The sequence below is a fragment of the Asparagus officinalis genome, chromosome 7 (genome assembly GCF_001876935.1).
Source record: "Asparagus officinalis chromosome 7, Aspof.V1, whole genome shotgun sequence".
NCBI classification, from domain to species: domain Eukaryota; kingdom Viridiplantae; phylum Streptophyta; class Magnoliopsida; order Asparagales; family Asparagaceae; genus Asparagus; species Asparagus officinalis.
In genome coordinates, this window is record NC_033800.1 from 83630049 (window position 1) to 83648935 (window position 18887).

General features: G+C 33.5%; 1 protein-coding gene across 6 annotated transcripts in view; it reads right to left on the reverse strand.

Moving 5' to 3' along the window:
• The window catches only part of LOC109848119, an 18367-nt gene continuing 3996 nt past the window's right edge, over positions 4517 to 18887 (reverse strand). Inside the window, exons 2-12 of one of the 6 annotated variants that reach the window (XM_020417461.1) lie at positions 13669 to 13733; positions 13448 to 13535; positions 12439 to 12519; positions 11244 to 11277; positions 9390 to 9512; positions 9281 to 9319; positions 8037 to 9210; positions 7856 to 7952; positions 7617 to 7731; positions 5721 to 6116; positions 4517 to 4922 (exon numbers count right to left, since the gene is read on the reverse strand). In XM_020417461.1, coding sequence (XP_020273050.1) covers positions 7686 to 7731; positions 7856 to 7952; positions 8037 to 9210; positions 9281 to 9319; positions 9390 to 9512; positions 11244 to 11277; positions 12439 to 12519; positions 13448 to 13535; positions 13669 to 13711 — 1725 coding nt within the window. In that variant the 5' untranslated portion in view covers positions 13712 to 13733 and the 3' untranslated portion in view covers positions 4517 to 4922; positions 5721 to 6116; positions 7617 to 7685. Of the gene's footprint in view, positions 4923 to 5720; positions 6117 to 7616; positions 7732 to 7855; positions 7953 to 8036; positions 9211 to 9280; positions 9513 to 11243; positions 11278 to 12438; positions 12520 to 13447; positions 13546 to 13668; positions 13734 to 18887 lie in introns of those variants that run through there. The other 5 variants (XM_020417465.1, XM_020417462.1, XM_020417460.1 and 2 more) reach the window with 5 other exon arrangements.

An 18887-nucleotide genomic window follows, 5' to 3' on the forward strand; every position in this document is an offset into this window, starting at 1 on the left:
AGCTTTGTGCGTAAAAAATGGGAAATTCATTTCTGAAACTTCTTTGAAAATTTGACCCTAAATTAAGTTTATTTTTTGTGGAATGAGACAATAGCATCCTCGACACTACACGTACTTTAATTGACTTGATTAATTTTCGCTATGGGAGGCTAAACAATTCACTTCTTTACAAGGATTGTTAAATTTTGTAATTTTTAAAAAATAGGGGACTATGGGAACTTTAACAAACCTCCTTTTTTTATTGAGAAACTCATCTTGATGCCACACTCTAGAAGTCAGCTTCTTTATATCTCGAAGCGAGTAGTTCATTGTTGATTCTGTAAATTCCTCCACAGTAAAATTCAAATCCAAAGTCAAGAAAAACACTTCTTCTAAATACTGTAGAATTATTAAACTAGAGAAAGCCAAAAAACAAAAAACAAAGAGAGAGAGAGAGAGAGAGAGAGAGAGAGAGAGAGAGAGAGAGAATCTGAACCTTGTCCCAGAATAGGAGGCATGGGTTTCTCTTCTTTAGACATTAAAGAAATAGATGACTTCTCTCTGAAAAAATACCCAATATGAATACAAAATTACTAAGAAATCACTAACCACAAAATAAACAAATACAGAAAGTAAACAATACAAGAAACTGAGAAAGTAAGATAAAACCCAACCTTAACCTAGTCCTAATCTCGTCCCTCAGATAGATTTTTCTATTGAGGAGCAAAAAAGGGGGAAAGCCCAAAACTTTGGACAGTGTAACTGAAGAAGACCAGATGCATCTTCTACCTAATTATGTAGTCAGTCTCCACCACTTCATGAAAGGTCGAAATTAGGAGAATTTAAGGTTATAATTCAACAATAGGTATAATCCAAAAATCACCACCCTCAAAATTCAAACAAGATGACATGATTGAGAACCTGAAGAATCCTTGGATGCAAGGCAAGATTAAAATTGAATAAAGAGTCATCTTCACCTAACCAAAGGTCAACAAAATTAAATCCTACTATTTGTGAATCATTCTCGTATTAACAAATAACCAACACTAATCTGAACCCAATCTCAAAGATCAATTCAGATCGGATTAGGTTGTGTTCAAGTTAGGTTGTATTGTTTTTAAATTACTAGCTCCGCAAATGAAAAACATATTACATAAATGAAAAAATATCACATATTTAAAGAAATTAATTATAATTTTTGATACAGAAATATAAAAATTACTTAACTTTAATAAAACTAGCAAACAGATAATAAATTGACGTGCAAATGTTGATGTATTCTATAATCCCAATTAATTGGTGGAGATAATAACATACTTGCTGAATTTCCCCAAATTATCTTTAGGCTACATTTGGGAAATGAGATTTGAATTCGGAAGGTTGATTTAAAATCAAGGGATTTTGAATCTGGAATTTCAAATCCATGATTTGATAAATCCTTTGTTTGGATGTCTTTATTAAATGATAGGATTTCAAATCTTTCTTTGTAAAATATAGTGGTTTGATACTTTACTATATATGAATTTGGATGTTAAATTGGTACTTTAAGAACATTTACCCTCTTAACTCCTCTTCTTTAAATTAAACGCAATGAGATGGTCAAATAGTAACAAAAAAGGAAGTAAAATTAGATATTTTCAGCAATGATGACTACATTTACTACGTTTTTAGATAAACTATCCACCTTAACTTTCAAGACTTTCAACAAAATGGAGATAACTCCAAAAACAACCCAAGTATCTAATAACATATCACCATTGCATATCCTTAGTATTGAAAGATGCTAATAATAACGGATCAATAAAAAGGCATCATTCTTTGTCCTACTCATTCCTCTTCTCTGCTCTCAATTTCATGTCTCGAAGAAGTTGACTGTTCTGGGGTTTACAACCGACATAAAAGAGGGGAAGCTAGAGACTCGGAAGTTGTTCAATTGCTGCCAACAATCCTTGAAATATTCCCTGTAAAGGAAAGAATATGAACATAATAATTGTTGGATTTTGTTAATTTGCAAGTACATTTACATATTATCCACAAACAGATGATACAATAATGCCACTGAACATCAATATTTGTTAAAGTTGAAGCCTTTTATAAAGCTTGCGAAAAAACTTTCAAAGTTGTCGACATAAAAGAAACTACAACAAATACCACATTCTGTAGCTTATACCACAATTTCACATTTTGAGATTCCACCATATTCAATATTTATCACACCTTACGTGCTTTTTTTTTTGTATATCAATGACAACTAATACTTCATTACTTCGTAGGAAACATACAAATAATTGGTCATCATACCAAAATTTTCTCATGTATGTTGCATTTGTATTTATTTCATGCAAATACCACATTCTGCAGCTTATACCACAACTACAACAAATACCACATTCTGCAGTTTATACCAGAACTACAACAAATACCACATTCTGCAGCTTATACCACAATTTCACATTTTGAGATTCCAGCATATTCAATATTTATCACACATTACGTGCTCTTTTTTTTTTTTGTATATCAAGGACAACTAATACTTCATTACTTCGTAGGAAACATATAAATAATTGGTCATCATACCAAAATTTTCTCAGGTATGTTGCATTTGTATTTATTTCATGCAATACTTACAAATGTGAATAAGAGCTTTAATCTAAAGCTCTTCTCCCTAGCATTTATAAGTATATTCCCACTCTTCTCTCCTCTCCTCGTACCACCTCCTCACTCCTTCCTTTTCTTGCTTTTAGCTCTCTGAACTTGTTAGTAATGGAGGCTTAAAGAGGAGAAAATATCCTCATCATATTTTCCTTGTGAACGGTGTTATTCTCTCAGAGCCATGAGAGGGCGCTTGCTGATCAAAATGCCCACTACCCTAAAAATTATGATAATACATAGGGTTAACTTGCAGTTCCTATAAATGCTACATGTTTCTCTTTAACAAATCTCTTTGCGAATAATGATTACTTTTTTACTATTCCCTCTCGTAATTTTATTAAAGTACTACATTAAAAAATTAAGTATAATACGTTAACTCCGTGTTATACAAGTCAACCAAATGGGCATCATTAAAAAATCCACAAAGTTTCAAACTTCACATAAAAGCATCCCCACAAAACCAAAATTATGCCGGAGAAGTAAGACCACTCAATCAACTAAAATCACAATAGAATGAAAACGAAAAAAATGTTAAACCTTTAAGATGAGAAAAGCACGCATTGCTCAAATAAAGAGGATAACCTCAAAATTTACCTATAATGGCAATCAGTCACCACCTATAGCCAATCAGTCACCACCATCGGCAATAAACATTGTTACAATTGCTAAATGACTAACTAAGAACCCATCAAATTTACCATACCCTAATGCAATTCATAATAAAATCAACAAGAAATTAGAAATAATTGGCAAACGAATGTTCTGATCAAATGGGGGTAAGATCGAGAGCACTAGCTCTAATCTAGGGTTTTAGCCGCAGATATCACGGCCTAAACCCTAGCTCAGATGTAGGATTTCGATTTTTTTTTTATAGTGGGGAGGATTACCTTATTACTGAATTCGAAACACGGATTCACTAAAACCCTAGCAATAGACTTGCAATCTCCTAAAAATTACCTAATAAATCGGCAAAAAATTTTCAAAAAGAAAAACACCTGAATTCACGATCCTCAAAGAACGAATCTCTATCCGCAACAACAAATTTAAGCTTTTTGTGCTCACTCTTCAGCTGGATTGTTCTCTTTCTTTCCACTTGTGATTTCACTTAAAAGCCGCCTTCTTTTCAATTTACGAGATTGTGGAGGTCAGATTACTTAAATGCCCTTGGTTGCCTAGTGGATTTGGATACTTGGTTTGAGGCGATGGAGTTTATCAAGCAGATGTGAATCGGGTTGGTCCGCCCGACCCGGTTAATAATTTGGGTTTGAGGCGATGGAGTTTATCAAGCAGATGTGAATCGGGTTGGTCCGCCCGACCCGGTTAATAATTTGGATAATCCTTGCCCGATTCACGTAAATCAATTAATAAATCGTAACAATCTTTACATACAAATTTATTTGTTTAAGAACTAATCATTAAAGATTTTAAGGTTGAGTAAAGTCTATTCCTTTTTAATTTTTTAAAATTTAATTATTTTTAAACATGGTTTAATTTTCAATTCCACCTCATTGAACCGAAAACAAATAAAACAAAAATTTAATTATTTTTAAACATGGTTTAATTTTCAATTCCACCTCATTGAACCGAAAACAAATAAAACGCTCAATCATTTTTGTTCTTATTGTTCTTAATTTTCAATTCCACCTCATTGAACCGAAAACAAATAAAACGCTCAATCATTTTTGTTCTTATTGTTCTACAACGTCTCTTTGCCATACTGTATTTGTATACAGAAGTTGATCTAAAATAAGATCAGAACACCCTTTGTTATTCCTTTATATTTCAATCAAGTTACTGTTCGAATCCAACAGATGAAAGCATGTTTACAGCATTAGTATTAAAATTATAATCCTCATCACAAATCATTGAAGACTGACGAACAAGATTAATGGAGCAACAAACCAACTAGTAAAAGTTGAAGTGCTTGTATCCATAATGTTAATTGTAGCCAACATAATTCATGAAAGCACATTTAGTAGAACTTTCCACTTTTACAGTAAAATTTGCTTGTCTATGCTAATATAACTTCAATCTCTCAGGCATCATATACAAAATGGTCTACAAAATTGCCGCGCCAAATACAATTAAGTACGCAGATGGGCTGAATTTTTTTCCTGTAACTTCTTGCACAACTTTTTGGAAGAATAGCAGTGAACTTTATGCAAATTTGGCTCTTATGCTCAGAAGTTCTCATACTTGAACACAGTGTTGTGCCCTCGCAAAATAATTATGTCCAGCTCGGTTACGTTTCATGTAACTCTTCAAACTAGTTCAAGTGATCTCCTTTGTGGCTGCAGAAATATACAGGAAGCATAAACAGTCAGAAAATAGCTCATGTTACACATTAGTATAATCTTTGCTTTATATTTCATTCGAGATAAACATTTGATAGTACACTCCAGATAAATTTTAACTTCAACCGTAACATAATTATCTAGCAGATAATCATAAGACTGAGATATTACCCTGCTGTTATAAAACAGTAGACAATGTTACAGAATAACACGAATGCATCTTAGCTACCATGTAGAAGCTCTTGGCCTTAAGGGATTTTCATAATGAGTGTTTATCTTTCTGACTTGCTTCATCTTTATTTAAATATGAGTTTATTGACTAGGCTTCCATGACTCATTGCAAAGTGCAGAAATGGGTAGATGTACCATTTTTCTTTTTAAATATTTGTTGTAGATTGTAATGCATTCTCCATACGAATGCCACTCAGAATTATCTAGGACGTTTTCTTTTTCAGAAGTCTGTCACTTTCTGCAGTTATTTAGTCTATAACATACACAATTGATTCTATGTTCAGATTATGTTTGATCAAAATGTAAACTGTAGTTACATGTTTCCATTCTCAAACTTATTGTTTAAAATTGAAGCCCTCATATAGCTAACATATTTACTTTGACCTTTCTAGAACCCACTTCGTTAATTGTTATTACTCAAAACTATAACAAAACCTATCAGTTTTATCTGTTTAGCACCCATACAATCGTTCAATTGTCCCTAGAAGGTTTTGGAAATCTAAATAAAAGTAAACTAAGATAATAATATCATAATGTCCACTCCGGTAGAAAAAAAATACTCACATATGTCTTGTTGATTTCTTCTAGAAATCTCTCCGGGTACTCCACGTATTTTTCACAATCCTTCTTCACAAAACTCGCAAGCTCTTCTTCTCCAGCTTTGTCAAGGTTCCTTATTAATATGGTTGGTGTCAATCTATCAGGATTGCACCCTGAGTCCCTCATAATTTTGTATGTATTCATTGCTTTGTCGATCATTCCAACTTTTAAATAGCCACCTATCATTTCATTGTATATTCTTGTATCTGGCTGTAAACCTTCTTTTTTCAGTTCTGATAGTAGCTTTTCAGCTATTTCAATCAGCTTGTTTTTTCCCCCAACATTAGGATCATGTCGCCGTAGAGAGATAGATCGAGTCTGAATGTATCCTCCTTTCTCATGAAGTCAAAGACCTGGAATCTGTTTGAATATTAGATATATTATTAACATACCAGGGCAAAAGAAAAAGGATACAACTTCATGTTAATATAAACATATCTATTATTATAATTATTATTATTATTATTATTATTATTGTTGTTGTTGTTGTTGTTGTTGTTGTTGTTGATAAAAGGGCACACTCCAAAAACTGTGAGATGCTGCTATTTTTGGTGAGAACATGGCATTCTTTAGTAAAACGCAAAATAACATTCTACTCTGTACTCACCAAGCAGCTGCCATCTAAGCAATTTTAAGCACAAGGCAAAAGGCTCTAAAAAAACCGAGTACAGTAGTGTGAATAAATATGTAGAGAAGTCCAATATCATCTGAAGGCTGTCCTTGCTAGGTACATGAAGAACAGGATATATGTACATGAAGAAAAGGATATATGCCTTCTTTAAATATTTGAGAGGATGGCAAATTTCTGACAATATATTAACGATAATAAAACTTTATATCTTTTTTTACCATGAAAGCTGCACATTGTTATCCCATTTACACCGAATTCCAAATCCATGACATCCCTAGTGCTCTGATACTATGTTGGAGACAACTTTTATTAAAAAGCATAAATACAAGCCAAAAATTTCCAATTTCTACCCTGCCTTGCTTTGTGGGATTTTACTAGACAATGCTCAAAACTACATTCCCAATGTAACTTTTTGCAACTTCTTACAGTACATGCATATTATAATACATAATTTTTTTTAGAGACTGTACGTACATATATAATACACATATAGGAAGATTATATGCATACAACATGCATAACTGTTTCTGATACGCATAACAAAAGCATTATGATTATGCTTCTAACACTGAAGGTGTAGGAATTGTGCATGCGCCAGTTTGACGAGGGTTACAGAAAAGCGTTGATTCTTGCTTGAGAAAATCTTACTATGAAATTATTTGTTTTGCATCTGATTGATGAATTGTGCATATGAACAATGACTTCATAAGCCAAGTACCATTAACACCCTAAAAAGGTCAAAGACAACAAGGGCACTGAAGGTAGGCCTTGCATCTTCATCTGAGCCTAGTACTTTTGTTCCACCATATGAGAAAAATCGGTACCCACAATGATGAAAGAGACGTATACCAATCTTTTGGGAGTACTTAAACAAATATTGTTGGAATGCATCATGAGCCAAAAGACAAAACATTGCGATAAAAAGTTCTTAACAATGTGACCACCACCAAGATCTACTGAGCTATTTCTTCAAGCATAAAATCAAATGTACTAACAAAACATAACTTGAAAGTAACCAGCTGAAATTCTTCAATCACCAAGAACCGAGTTGTATAAGCACAACTTAACCTCAAAAATTCATTAATTACAAATCTACCCAATAAGGTTCTCTCTATGAACTATGGCCACACCTCATTCCAATAAAACCCATATCATCAAAATCGACAGATATCACTAAACTGACAGCAACCCATCAGTCAAAATCAAGTCTTTAAGAGAAAGAACAAGACCTGAAGAGCAATCTCCCGCTCATTCTGCCTCTGCAGCTCCCCAAGCACAGCCACCAAAATCCCCCTTGATCAACCTCCCAATCCTGTCACTAAACACTTCACTCTTTCTATACTTCTGCAGCAAAAATGGTAGGGGGTAAAAAAAATCAATAACAGAAGGAAAACACCAGTTAACACTTTAAGTAAATTAAATAAGAAAAAGCAATATTCACGAGGCAGGGACTTAATTGATACAGAACCTCTTTGGCATATCAGGTAGCAACTCTTTCACAGACTGAATAAGAACCTCAGTTCCTGTTTCCTCTTTTGAACCATTTAAATAATCTTCAATGCCTGCTTTGATGTCCAATCACACAACTACCAGCTCAGCCGAGAATATATACACAAAAGAATAATACAAATGACACACATTTATGGTACCTGAAGAATCCAGAGGTGATCCGCCTCTAAGATAACATCTCGCAATTTCATTACTGTGTCTGCCTTCTGCACGCAAAAAATTATCTAGCATATGGCCTATCAATCTATAAGCAACCAAACTTGTCTCATCAGGTATCTCCTGGGTCAAGATTTCTCTCATGTTTGCAGCTCCCAATTCCTCTTCAGGACAATGATCACAAGTCTTTTTATGATTGCCTGGATCTGGATTAGATCTCTTGATTAAGTCTTCATTTCTATTATTACTCTCCAAATTAGACTTCTTGATGAAGTCGCCAAAAATGGAAGCCTGCTCAAAACAATGCTTGAGAGGATTTATATGATTATCCTGATTCAGTATAGGCAACTTCTTAATAAACTGCATATCAGACTTCAATGTGAGAAAATTTGAATCCCCTGTACCCTCTACTTCATCATTTAAGCAAGATCCATGATCCTTTCTGTTAGAATTAGAGCAATAGCATTCATCAGCCAAATCAAAATCATTACTTTCACAGTTGTCATCAGTTCCTAAAATTTCAGGGTTTTCATCGATTCTCTCGTCTGGAAGTAGGTGCGATGCAGTTGTTTTCAGATGACAGCAAATATTCAGTACAGCTTCTACTTCTTCATCCATAATCCTTGCTGAAAACAATTGGAGCCTACGCCGAGACTTTCTGTTTAAAGTAGCAAGAATTCTCAATACTTCATCTGGGATATCTATCGCGTCACAATAAAAAAGATATTCCATTAAATATTTTCTAAGATTAATTCTAAAAACCTTCCGAGCAACTTTGGCTTCAGGATCCACTAGAGGTTGCAAGGCAATGAGCTCATAAATCCCGACTTTTGGGAGTGACCAAATAGCTCCTAGTATATCATTCTGCAGTCCTACTGTTTCTGGTGAAAAAGGATAGAATTCAGACTCAATTATCTCAAGACATCTAGTCCTCCGTTTGAGAGACAATTGCACAACTGATAAAGCTTTAGCAAATGATTCTGGAAGTTCAGCCCCCTCCTTGAGATTTGACATGAATTTTTTGCATCTCTTCTTCACACGTTCAAGTAGCAGATCCCTTTTATATCCAGACCGTGGAGGTGGAAACTGAGGGACAAGCGCGACTCCCCTTAGCTTCTTGTTCATTGCTTTTAGATCCTCAAAGGGCATTTGGTCAATTTCTTCCAAAGCCGACTCCCCTTAGCTTCTTGTTCATTGCTTTTAGATCCTCAAAGGGCATTTGGTCAATTTCTTCCAAAGCTTTGAGAATAGATGACATAAGAGAAGCCTTTTAGATCCTCAAAGGGCATTTGGTCAATTTCTTCCAAAGCTTTGAGAATAGATGACATAAGAGAAGCAGAAACAGGAGTGAGAAGCGTTAGCTGTTTCTTCTCAACATGATGGTTTCCTTGGCCACCACTAAATGCGCAAAAGCTGCCAAAGCTTTTCTCAACATTTGATCTAACTTTCTCAAAAGAAACCTGAAGAATGAGAGATTCAATACACATGAATAGATTACAAAGAATGAGAGTACAATGAATACTGATGAAAGCAATTCTGAACTCGAGTGAGATTAAACTAACATGAATAGCAACACAAACAACATGAGATGATCACATGATGAAAATCCTGAAGGAAATAATTCGGAAACTCAAGTGAGACTAAAGCAACTATAGATTGTAATGACTAAATTATTATAGAACAAAAATCATACTGATCCAAGCAAAAACTCATGTCTAATTAGTTGCTTGGGATGTCAACAATACAGTAAACTTAGGCAAAATAAATTTGAAAGGTCCATAAGTAGGTTAATAAGGATTGTCCAACCTCATATGACAGGACAGATCAGTTCAACTGGTTATGCTTCAAGTATCCAGACTTGGCAAAGTGTGATATGAGAGTGGTCACAGAACTCTGTCGAGCACCTTTCTAATTATTCATACACAAATATGAGAGGCTTTTTTTGGCATTCTGACTTATCCATCAAAAGTAAAACGTGCATGTATACTAAGATTGTTTATATTGCTCTGCTTTGTGACTCATGTTCTTTTGTTTTTATATTCTACTCTATAAATTATTATTGCCTAATATTCATTAAAAAATCAACCTATAGGATAATATGGATATTGTTATAAATAGTAACAGGTAGAGTGGGGGGGATTGGGGCACAGCTAAAATAAGGGAAGATCCATGCATTCAGAAGCCTATGATAACCAGCTTGGCTTGTTGAGAGATTTGGTTTTGGCAATACAGACCAAAAAAGCACAAATTATTATACCTACACTTCTTATTAAGAAATTTGTATACTGCAGATTCAGAAATAACTAAATCCTCGAGACTGCTATCTATACTAAAAAATGTTAACTTTATTTACCTTAAGACAATAGCTAACTTGAGGTTGTGAAAGCATAACAGCAATTTAATGAATGTTGTAAAATGTAGTCAATAAAAATAAAGCATGGATATGTTCATGTCCTTCATAGTTATCGAAATAATATTTGAATTAATTGCCATTTAAATTGTACTGACCCTTGCATCATTGCATAAGAAGCATATTGGGCCATGATGGTGAGGCTGTTCATGTGGGGCATCTATGCACATGCAGACTTTTGTGGGTGAATATGTATGTGCATTAAATTTATCATGCCAATTTATTCACGAACCACGTAAATTATAATCCACAAAGGTTAATCATAGCCTATGGCTTCAAGGACATATCAAAAGAAATTTAACAGGTTGCAACTCTTTTGATCCATAGATATAATAATCACTTAGATACAAGCTCATCCACGAGCTCTCAATGCACATAAAACAAAACACAAAAATTTCAATTTAGATCTATGATATATTGACAAAGTGCATTTTCAATTTCTGCAGTAAGAGATTAAAGTCCCATTTCAATTTAGATCTATGATATATTGACAAAGTGCATTTTCAATTTCTGCAGTAAGAGATTAAAGTCCCTGAGTCTAAATTCTTAAATAAGAAAACTCAAAGTGCATTTTCAATTTCTGCAGTAAGAGATTAAAGTCCCTGAGTCTAAATTCTTAAATAAGAAAACTCCCCAACATTTCTTCCTAACTTAAGGAGCTTTAACTATGTATAAGTGTTGAGGGGTTCCCTGGTTTCAGGTGAAACCTTGAGTTTTTTATTTTATTTTAACTTACAATTTTTTAAGTCATGAGAACTTATAGAAGAGGGAAACAACTCACTTCATTACTTCTGAAACATGATTCTGGCACGTACCTGCGAACAACAACAATATCCATGGAATAAAAATACCTTCCAATACACAAAACAGAAAAAAGCAACTTCTTACAAGTATAATAGAAGTTATTATATACGGGCAATAAATTTTTTGAGTTTTGGACAGCTACATATATATAATATAACCATGAAAAATCTGCACAGATATTGAATGTATTATTCCTTACCAGTTATGCATAAGACCTATTAGTGTTATAATTAGTTAGATACAGGCATTGTGCTCTATAAACCCAGAATAATGTTTATGAAGCTTAAAATTATGTATACTGAGTACTGATAGAATTTAGGCTAACATTCATTATTATAGCAATTTGAACTTTTCTTCAAACTCTAGTCCTTCAGGTAAAGTAGTCCTTCAGGTACAGAGCCAATAAGTAACAAGAGAGCACAGTGTAGGGCCGTGGATTTTTCTGCTTCATGCGCATGCATGCATGTATGCAAGCATTCTCTGTGTTCAAGCACATTTTAGTAGTGCAATTACTAAAAAGTGTACTTTAGTTAAGTGCTCAAAAAAATATTTGATACAAAAGCAGAATCTTAGCAGTACCTTGCTTTTATGTTAAAATTGCTACCATTGCATCAAAGTGGCTGCTTGAAATGCAAAAAAATGCAAAAAAATATGTTCTTACAAAGAACATCAAACAAATATTCCTGTAACATAATTATGTACTTGGAGAAACTGTAGAAGTAGCTGGTCTGGCATAGAGTAAACTCAACTATTCATATTTTCTTGAACTCTTTCGATGAATATAGCATAGGTATCTTTGCAAAAAGTAAGAAGGCAGGCCACCTTCAAGTTTATCAGGTGTCAAGTTTCCATGTCAAACCCCTGTTAGCTACATCACTTTGATGGCATGAAATAATCGAGCATGTGTCATGCTCAGTCAAGATAATAAAAGGCACCCAGATTTGATGGAGTTACGTCCACCATGTAGATGGCCTTGGTACCAAGAAATTAATAAAATGATGACTTAGATTGGTAGTTAGCTTCCTAGTTCTGTTTTATAACTTAAGAATCCGCTATTTAGATTCCTATTATGCACCAAGCGATAAAATTTATATACATTCATAAACTAACACACTTATTGATTTTAAATACATTGAACATATAACAAATTGGGAAATAAACAATCATCTTACTCATCTGACAGGAACTTGGGCATTTTAGACTTCTTTTTGCTGCCATCCAACATAGATCCTGCAGGGAGTCCCATTAACCATCTGCACCCAAGTCATGTCTTAGTTCATTCCTTGTCAGTACAGCAAGGAAAATAATACCAAAAACTTCTCATTTTAAAATTTTCTGGAGTGTTATATCTTAGAAAATAACCCCAAAAAGTTTATTTTCTTATATTTTGAATTATTAAGTGTTGGCAATTTAAATTTGAAACAAAAATATTATGGAACTTATGTTTGTACCATTGTATAGATGCAATGATATCATTCAAACATCTCAAACAAGAATATTCTTGTGTTACCGTTTACCAATCCTCCTTGGTATGCAATGATATCATTCAAACATCTCAAACAAGAATATTCTTGTGTTACCGTTTACCAATCCTCCTTGGTATCCAGGAGAAGGTGGTGGATAAATCAAACAAGAATATTCTTGTGTTACCGTTTACCAATCCTCCTTGGTATCCAGGAGAAGGTGGTGGATAAATTTTATGGGCTGTGGTCATCTTCAAAACACTCATTTCCTTAAGATGAATCCCCATCGTTGTTTATATTTCAGAAGGAGATATAATAGAGTACATTTATGAGAGTCTCTAGCATAAAAAAAGTTTTGTTTAACTTGTATGAATGTGCATAATGCTTACGTTATAGGATGCAATAACGAGGGCACATATTATATAAGTAATTGATTTCAGCCATTGCATTTACCTTTTTAATATCAAAGGAACATTTGTAGCAGAGTAAAGCTTTGTGCGTAAAAAATGGGAAATTCATTTCTGAAACTTCTTTGAAAATTTGACCCTAAATTAAGTTTATTTTTTGTGGAATGAGACAATAGCATCCTTGACACTACACGTACTTTAATTGACTTGATTAATTTTCGCTATGGGAGGCTAAACAATTCACTTTTTTACAAGGATTGTTAAAATTTGTAATTTTTAAAAAATAGGGGACTATGGGAACTTTAACAAACCTCCTTTTCTTATTGAGAAACTCATCTTGATGCCACACTCTAGAAGTCAGCTTCTTTATATCTCGAAGCGAGTAGTTCATTGTTGATTCTGTAAATTCCTCCACAGTAAAATTCAAATCCAAAGTCAAGAAAAACACTTCTTCTAAAAACTGTAGAATTATTAAACTAGAGAAAGCCAAAAAAACAAAAAATAAAGAGAGAGAGAGAGAGAGAATCTGAACCTTGTCCCAGAATAGGAGGCATGGGTTTCTCTTCTTTAGACATTAAAGAAATAGATGACTTTTCTCTGAAAAATACCCAATATGAATACAAAATTACTAAGAAATCACTAACCACAGAATAAACAAATACAGAAAGTAAACAATACGAGAAACTGAGAAAGTAAGATAAAACCCAACCTTAACCTAGTCCTAATCTCGTCCCTCAGATAGATTTTTCTATTGAGGAGCAAAAAAGGGGGAAAGCCCAAAACTTTGGCTTTCAATTGAGTTTATGATGGGAATCGACCTAAACCGCTAACTGGACGCAGAACAGACTAATAGCAATTTTGGATCAAAACCCTTAAATGAATTGACCCGACAGGACAGTGTGACTGAAGAAGACCAAATGCATTTTCTACCTAATTATGTAGTCAGTCTCCACCACTTCATGAAAGGTCGAAATTAGGAGAATTTAAGGTTATAATTCAACAATAGGTATAATCCAAAAATCACCACCCTCAAAATTCAAACAAGATGACATGATTGAGAACCTGAAGAATCCTTGGATGCAAGACAATATTAAAATAGAATAAAGAGTCATCTTCACCTAACCAAAGGTCAACAAAATTAAATCCTACTATTTGTGAACCATTCTCGTATTAACAAATAACCAACACTAATCTGAACCCAATCTCAAAGATCAATTCAGACCGGATTGGGTTGTGTTCAAGTTAGGTTGTATTGTTTTTAAATTACTAGCTCCGCAAATGAAAAACATATTACATAAATGAAAAAATATCACATATTTAAAGAAATTAATTATAATTTTTGATACAGAAATATAAAAATTACTTAACTTTAATAAAACTAGCAAACAGATAATAAATTGACGTGCAAATGTTGATGTATTCTATAATCCCAATTAATTGGTGGAGATAATAACATACTTGTTGAATTTCCCCAAATTATCTTTAGGCTACATTTGGGAAATGAGATTTGAATACGGAAGGTTGATTCAAAATCAAGGGATTTTGAATCTGGAATTTCAAATCCATGATTTGATAAATCCTTTGTTTGGATGTCTTTATTAAATGATAGGATTTCAAATCTTTCTTTGTAAAATATAGTGTTTGATACTTTACTATATATGAATTTGGATGTCAAATTGGTATTTTAAGAAAATTTACCCACTTAACTCCTCTTCTTTAAATCAAACTCAATGAGATGGTCAAATAGTAACAAAAAAAGAGGTAAAATTAGCTATTTTCAGCAATGATGACTACATTTACTACGATTTTAGATAAATTATTCACCTTAACTTTCAAGACTTTCAACAAAATGAAGATAACTCTCGAAACAGCCCAAGTATCTAATAACATATCATCATTGCATATCCTTAGTATTGAGAGATGTTAATAATAACGGATCAAGAAAAAGGCATCATTCTTTGTCCTCCTCCTTCATCTTCTCCGCTCTCAACTTAATGTCTCGAAGATGTTGAACTGTTCTGGGGTTTAAAATCGACATAAAACAGGGGAAGCTAGAGACTCAGAAGTTGTTCAATTGCTGCCAACTATCCTTTGAAATATTCCCTATAAAGGAAAGAATATTAACCTAATAATTGTTGGATTTTGTTAGTTTGCAATTACGTTTACATGTTGTCCACAAATAGATGATACAATAATGCCATTGAACACCGATATTTGTTAAAGTTGAAGCCTTTTATAAGGCTTGTGAAAAAACTTTCAAAGCTGTCGACATAAAAGTAAACTACAACAAATACCACATTCTGCAGCTTATACCACAATTTCACATTTTGAGATTCTACCATATTCAATATTCATCACACCTTACGTGCTCTTTTTTTGTATATCAAGGACAGCTAATACGTCATTACTTCATAGGAAACATACAAATAATTGCTCATGATATCAAAATTTTCTCATGTATGTTGCATTTGAATTAATTTCACTAGTGTGCAACCCGTGCAAAGCACACCCTCCTTTTTTTCCTACAGTAATTATGTATTTAAATATAAATTTCGTACTTGCTACAGTAACATTTTTAAAAACTGCAGTATCCCGCCTGAGCCGCGGTGATAGTACTACAGTAATGTTTTCAAACACTACATTTCCCACTGTGCTACAGTAACAATGCTACAGTTTTTGTTGTGGTATGAATAGTGCATCTTAGATCCTCCTATTTGTATTGCAGCAACAATGCTACAGTAATTTACTGTGTCATGAATAGTGAATCTTGGATCCTCCCATTATTATAGAGGAATAGATGCAATACTTATAAATGTAAATAAAAGCTCCCCCCTAGCATTTATAAGTATATTCCCACTCTTCTCTCCTCTCCTCATACCACCTCCTCACCCCCTTCCTTTTCTTGCTCTCAGCTCTCTGAGCTTGTTAATAATGGAGGTTATCCTCATCATTCCTTGTTAATAATAGGGGATTACCTTCAAAATACTTAAATGCCCTTAATTGCTTTCTTTTCAATTTACGAGATTGTGGAGGTCAAATTACTTAAATGCCCTTGGCTGCCTAGTGGATTTGGATACTTAGTTTGAGGCGATGGAGTTTATCAAGCAGATGTGAATCGGGTTGGTCCGCCCGACCCGGTTAATAATTTGGATAATCCTTGCCCGATTCACGTAAATCAATTAATAAACTGTAACAATCTTTACATACAAATTTATGTGTTTGAGAACTAATCATTAAAGATTTTACGATTGAGTAAAGTCTCTATTCTATTTTAATTTTTTAAAATTTTATTATTTTTAAACGTGGTTTAATTTTCAATTCCACCTCATTGAACCGAAAACAAATAAAACGCTCAATCATTTTTGTTCTTACTGTTCTTCAACGTCTCTTTGCCATAATGTATTTGTATGCAGAACTTGATCTAAAATAAGATCAGAACGTCCGCCCTTTGTTATTCCTTTATATTTCAACCAGGTTATTGTTCAAATCCAATAGATGAAAGCATGTTTTCAGCATTAATTATAATCCTCATCACAAATCATTTACTAGAAGACTAACGAACAAGATTAATGGAGCAACAAACAAACTAGTAAAAATTTGAAGTGCTTGTATCCATAATGATAATTGCAGCCAACATAATTCATGAAAGCACATTTTGTAGAACTTTCCACTTTTACAGTAAAATTTGCTCATCTATGCTAATATAACTTTAATCTCTCAGGCATCATATACAAAATGGTCTACAAAATTGTCGCATCATCATTAATTCCAGTAGCGACATCATTTTTTATCTTCAATGCCTCATTTAATTCAAAGTTTTGTTTACTTAAAATATGAAGACTTGGGTTTTCTTCCTTGCCTCATTTTTATCCTCAATGTCTGCAATAGGAACACATTTTGATTTCCATCTATATACCCCTTACGTATATGATATTTTAAAATTACCCTTACCACAATACCTTCACATATGAAGACTTGGGTGTTAGATAATGACTATATATCTATTCTTCTATAATAATGGGAGGATCCAAGATTCACTATTCATGCTACAGTCTTAATTATCATGTACAGGCTACTACAGCAACTCTCTTTATATGCTGAGTCTTAATTCTCAATTGTGTAGTGCATTGTCATAGGATTCGATTTGTGATGGAGAGTTGGTATTAAGTTGGCGAATGTTTTATGAGAATATTATTTAGTTGTTCGATTGGATTAGTGGTTATGATGTTGGAAAGGAATTTACAACGGTTAGTTGACGGGATAATCACTAAACCATTCGCTGGTGGAAATCTTCGGGGCGTTGTTAAAAAGCAATTACATGATTAGCTAATTTTGTGTATTGTAATAAGAACTTCTAAATTTATCATTAGTTTGTGTATAATTAAGGATTCTTAATTTTCTATCCTAATTGTGTTATTTTCATATCCCCACATAGATAATGGATGAAGCATGGGTCAAATTTCAACATGCATGTCATTGTGCAATTGGATATGTTCTTTGTGTGATTGCTTATTGGTTCATACAACAAAGAGACCTTACGAGCGTAGATAAGTAACTAATATGGTGCGGAAAATATTATCACAAAGGATTGTATATAGGGAAATGATCTGAATGAATCCACCGGCTTTTCATCAATTATGTGGAATATTAGAGGGAGATGGCGAGCTTAAACGAACTAAAAGAGTTACTATTGAGGAATAAGTTGCAAAATTTTTGTATATGTTGGGATACAACGTAATTACTCGTGAGGTTAGTAAGATATTTGGTCGATCTAGAGAGTGTGAGTCGTCATTTTCATAATGTTTTAAGAGCTATGATAAAGTTGGAAGAGATATTTTTAGTACATCCCAATGGAGCACAAATTCCTCCAGAGATGCTCAACAATCCAAAGTTTGATCCATATTTCAATGTGATGATAAATTTCACAAATTCTTATTTTTGTATAGGTTGTTAAAATTAGAATTTAACTAATTACTCCTTATATTGTCAGGATTGTGTTGGAGCAATAGATGGATCATGGAACACACATCCGAGTAAAGGTTTCTCCTATTGACGCTCCTAAGTACCATAGTAGGAAAGACCATCCGACACAAAATGTATTGGTTGCCTGCACATTTGACTTGAAATTCACTTATGTCTTACCTGGGTAGGAAAGTATTGCGTCTGATTCTAGAATTTTAAAAAATGCTTTACAACGATGATTTCCACTTAAAATCCCTCGAGGTAATCATTAATCCTGAATAATCTACTAATGACAATGGGACCTTTTTTTATAGGGTTACTAATAACATAGAAATTTTTTTAGAAAAATATTATCTTGCTGATGGTGGATACATGTTAAGAAGTGGAATAATTCCACCGGGGAATACTACCATTTGAATGAGTATTCAAAAAATTCACCAAGGACTCAACGTGAGCTGTTTAACCTAAGACACGTGTCACTTCGCAATGTCATTGAAAGAGCATTTGGCGTATTAAAAAAAAGATTTCCCATCATAAGGAGCTCAATTGAACTGAATTATGGTGTTAAAGTACAAAATAAAATCATCCTAACTTGTATTTTGCACAATTTTTTAAGGGGTGCCGATCCATAAGATGATTTTCCTGAAAGGGAAGAATATGATAATGAAAACCCATCGGACGAAGATGATGTGAACGAGGATATAGATGAACAAAGAGGTGAGTGTTTAAGAGATTCCATTGCAGCTTCTATGTGGCAAGATTATAATGCATAATTAATGTAATATATAT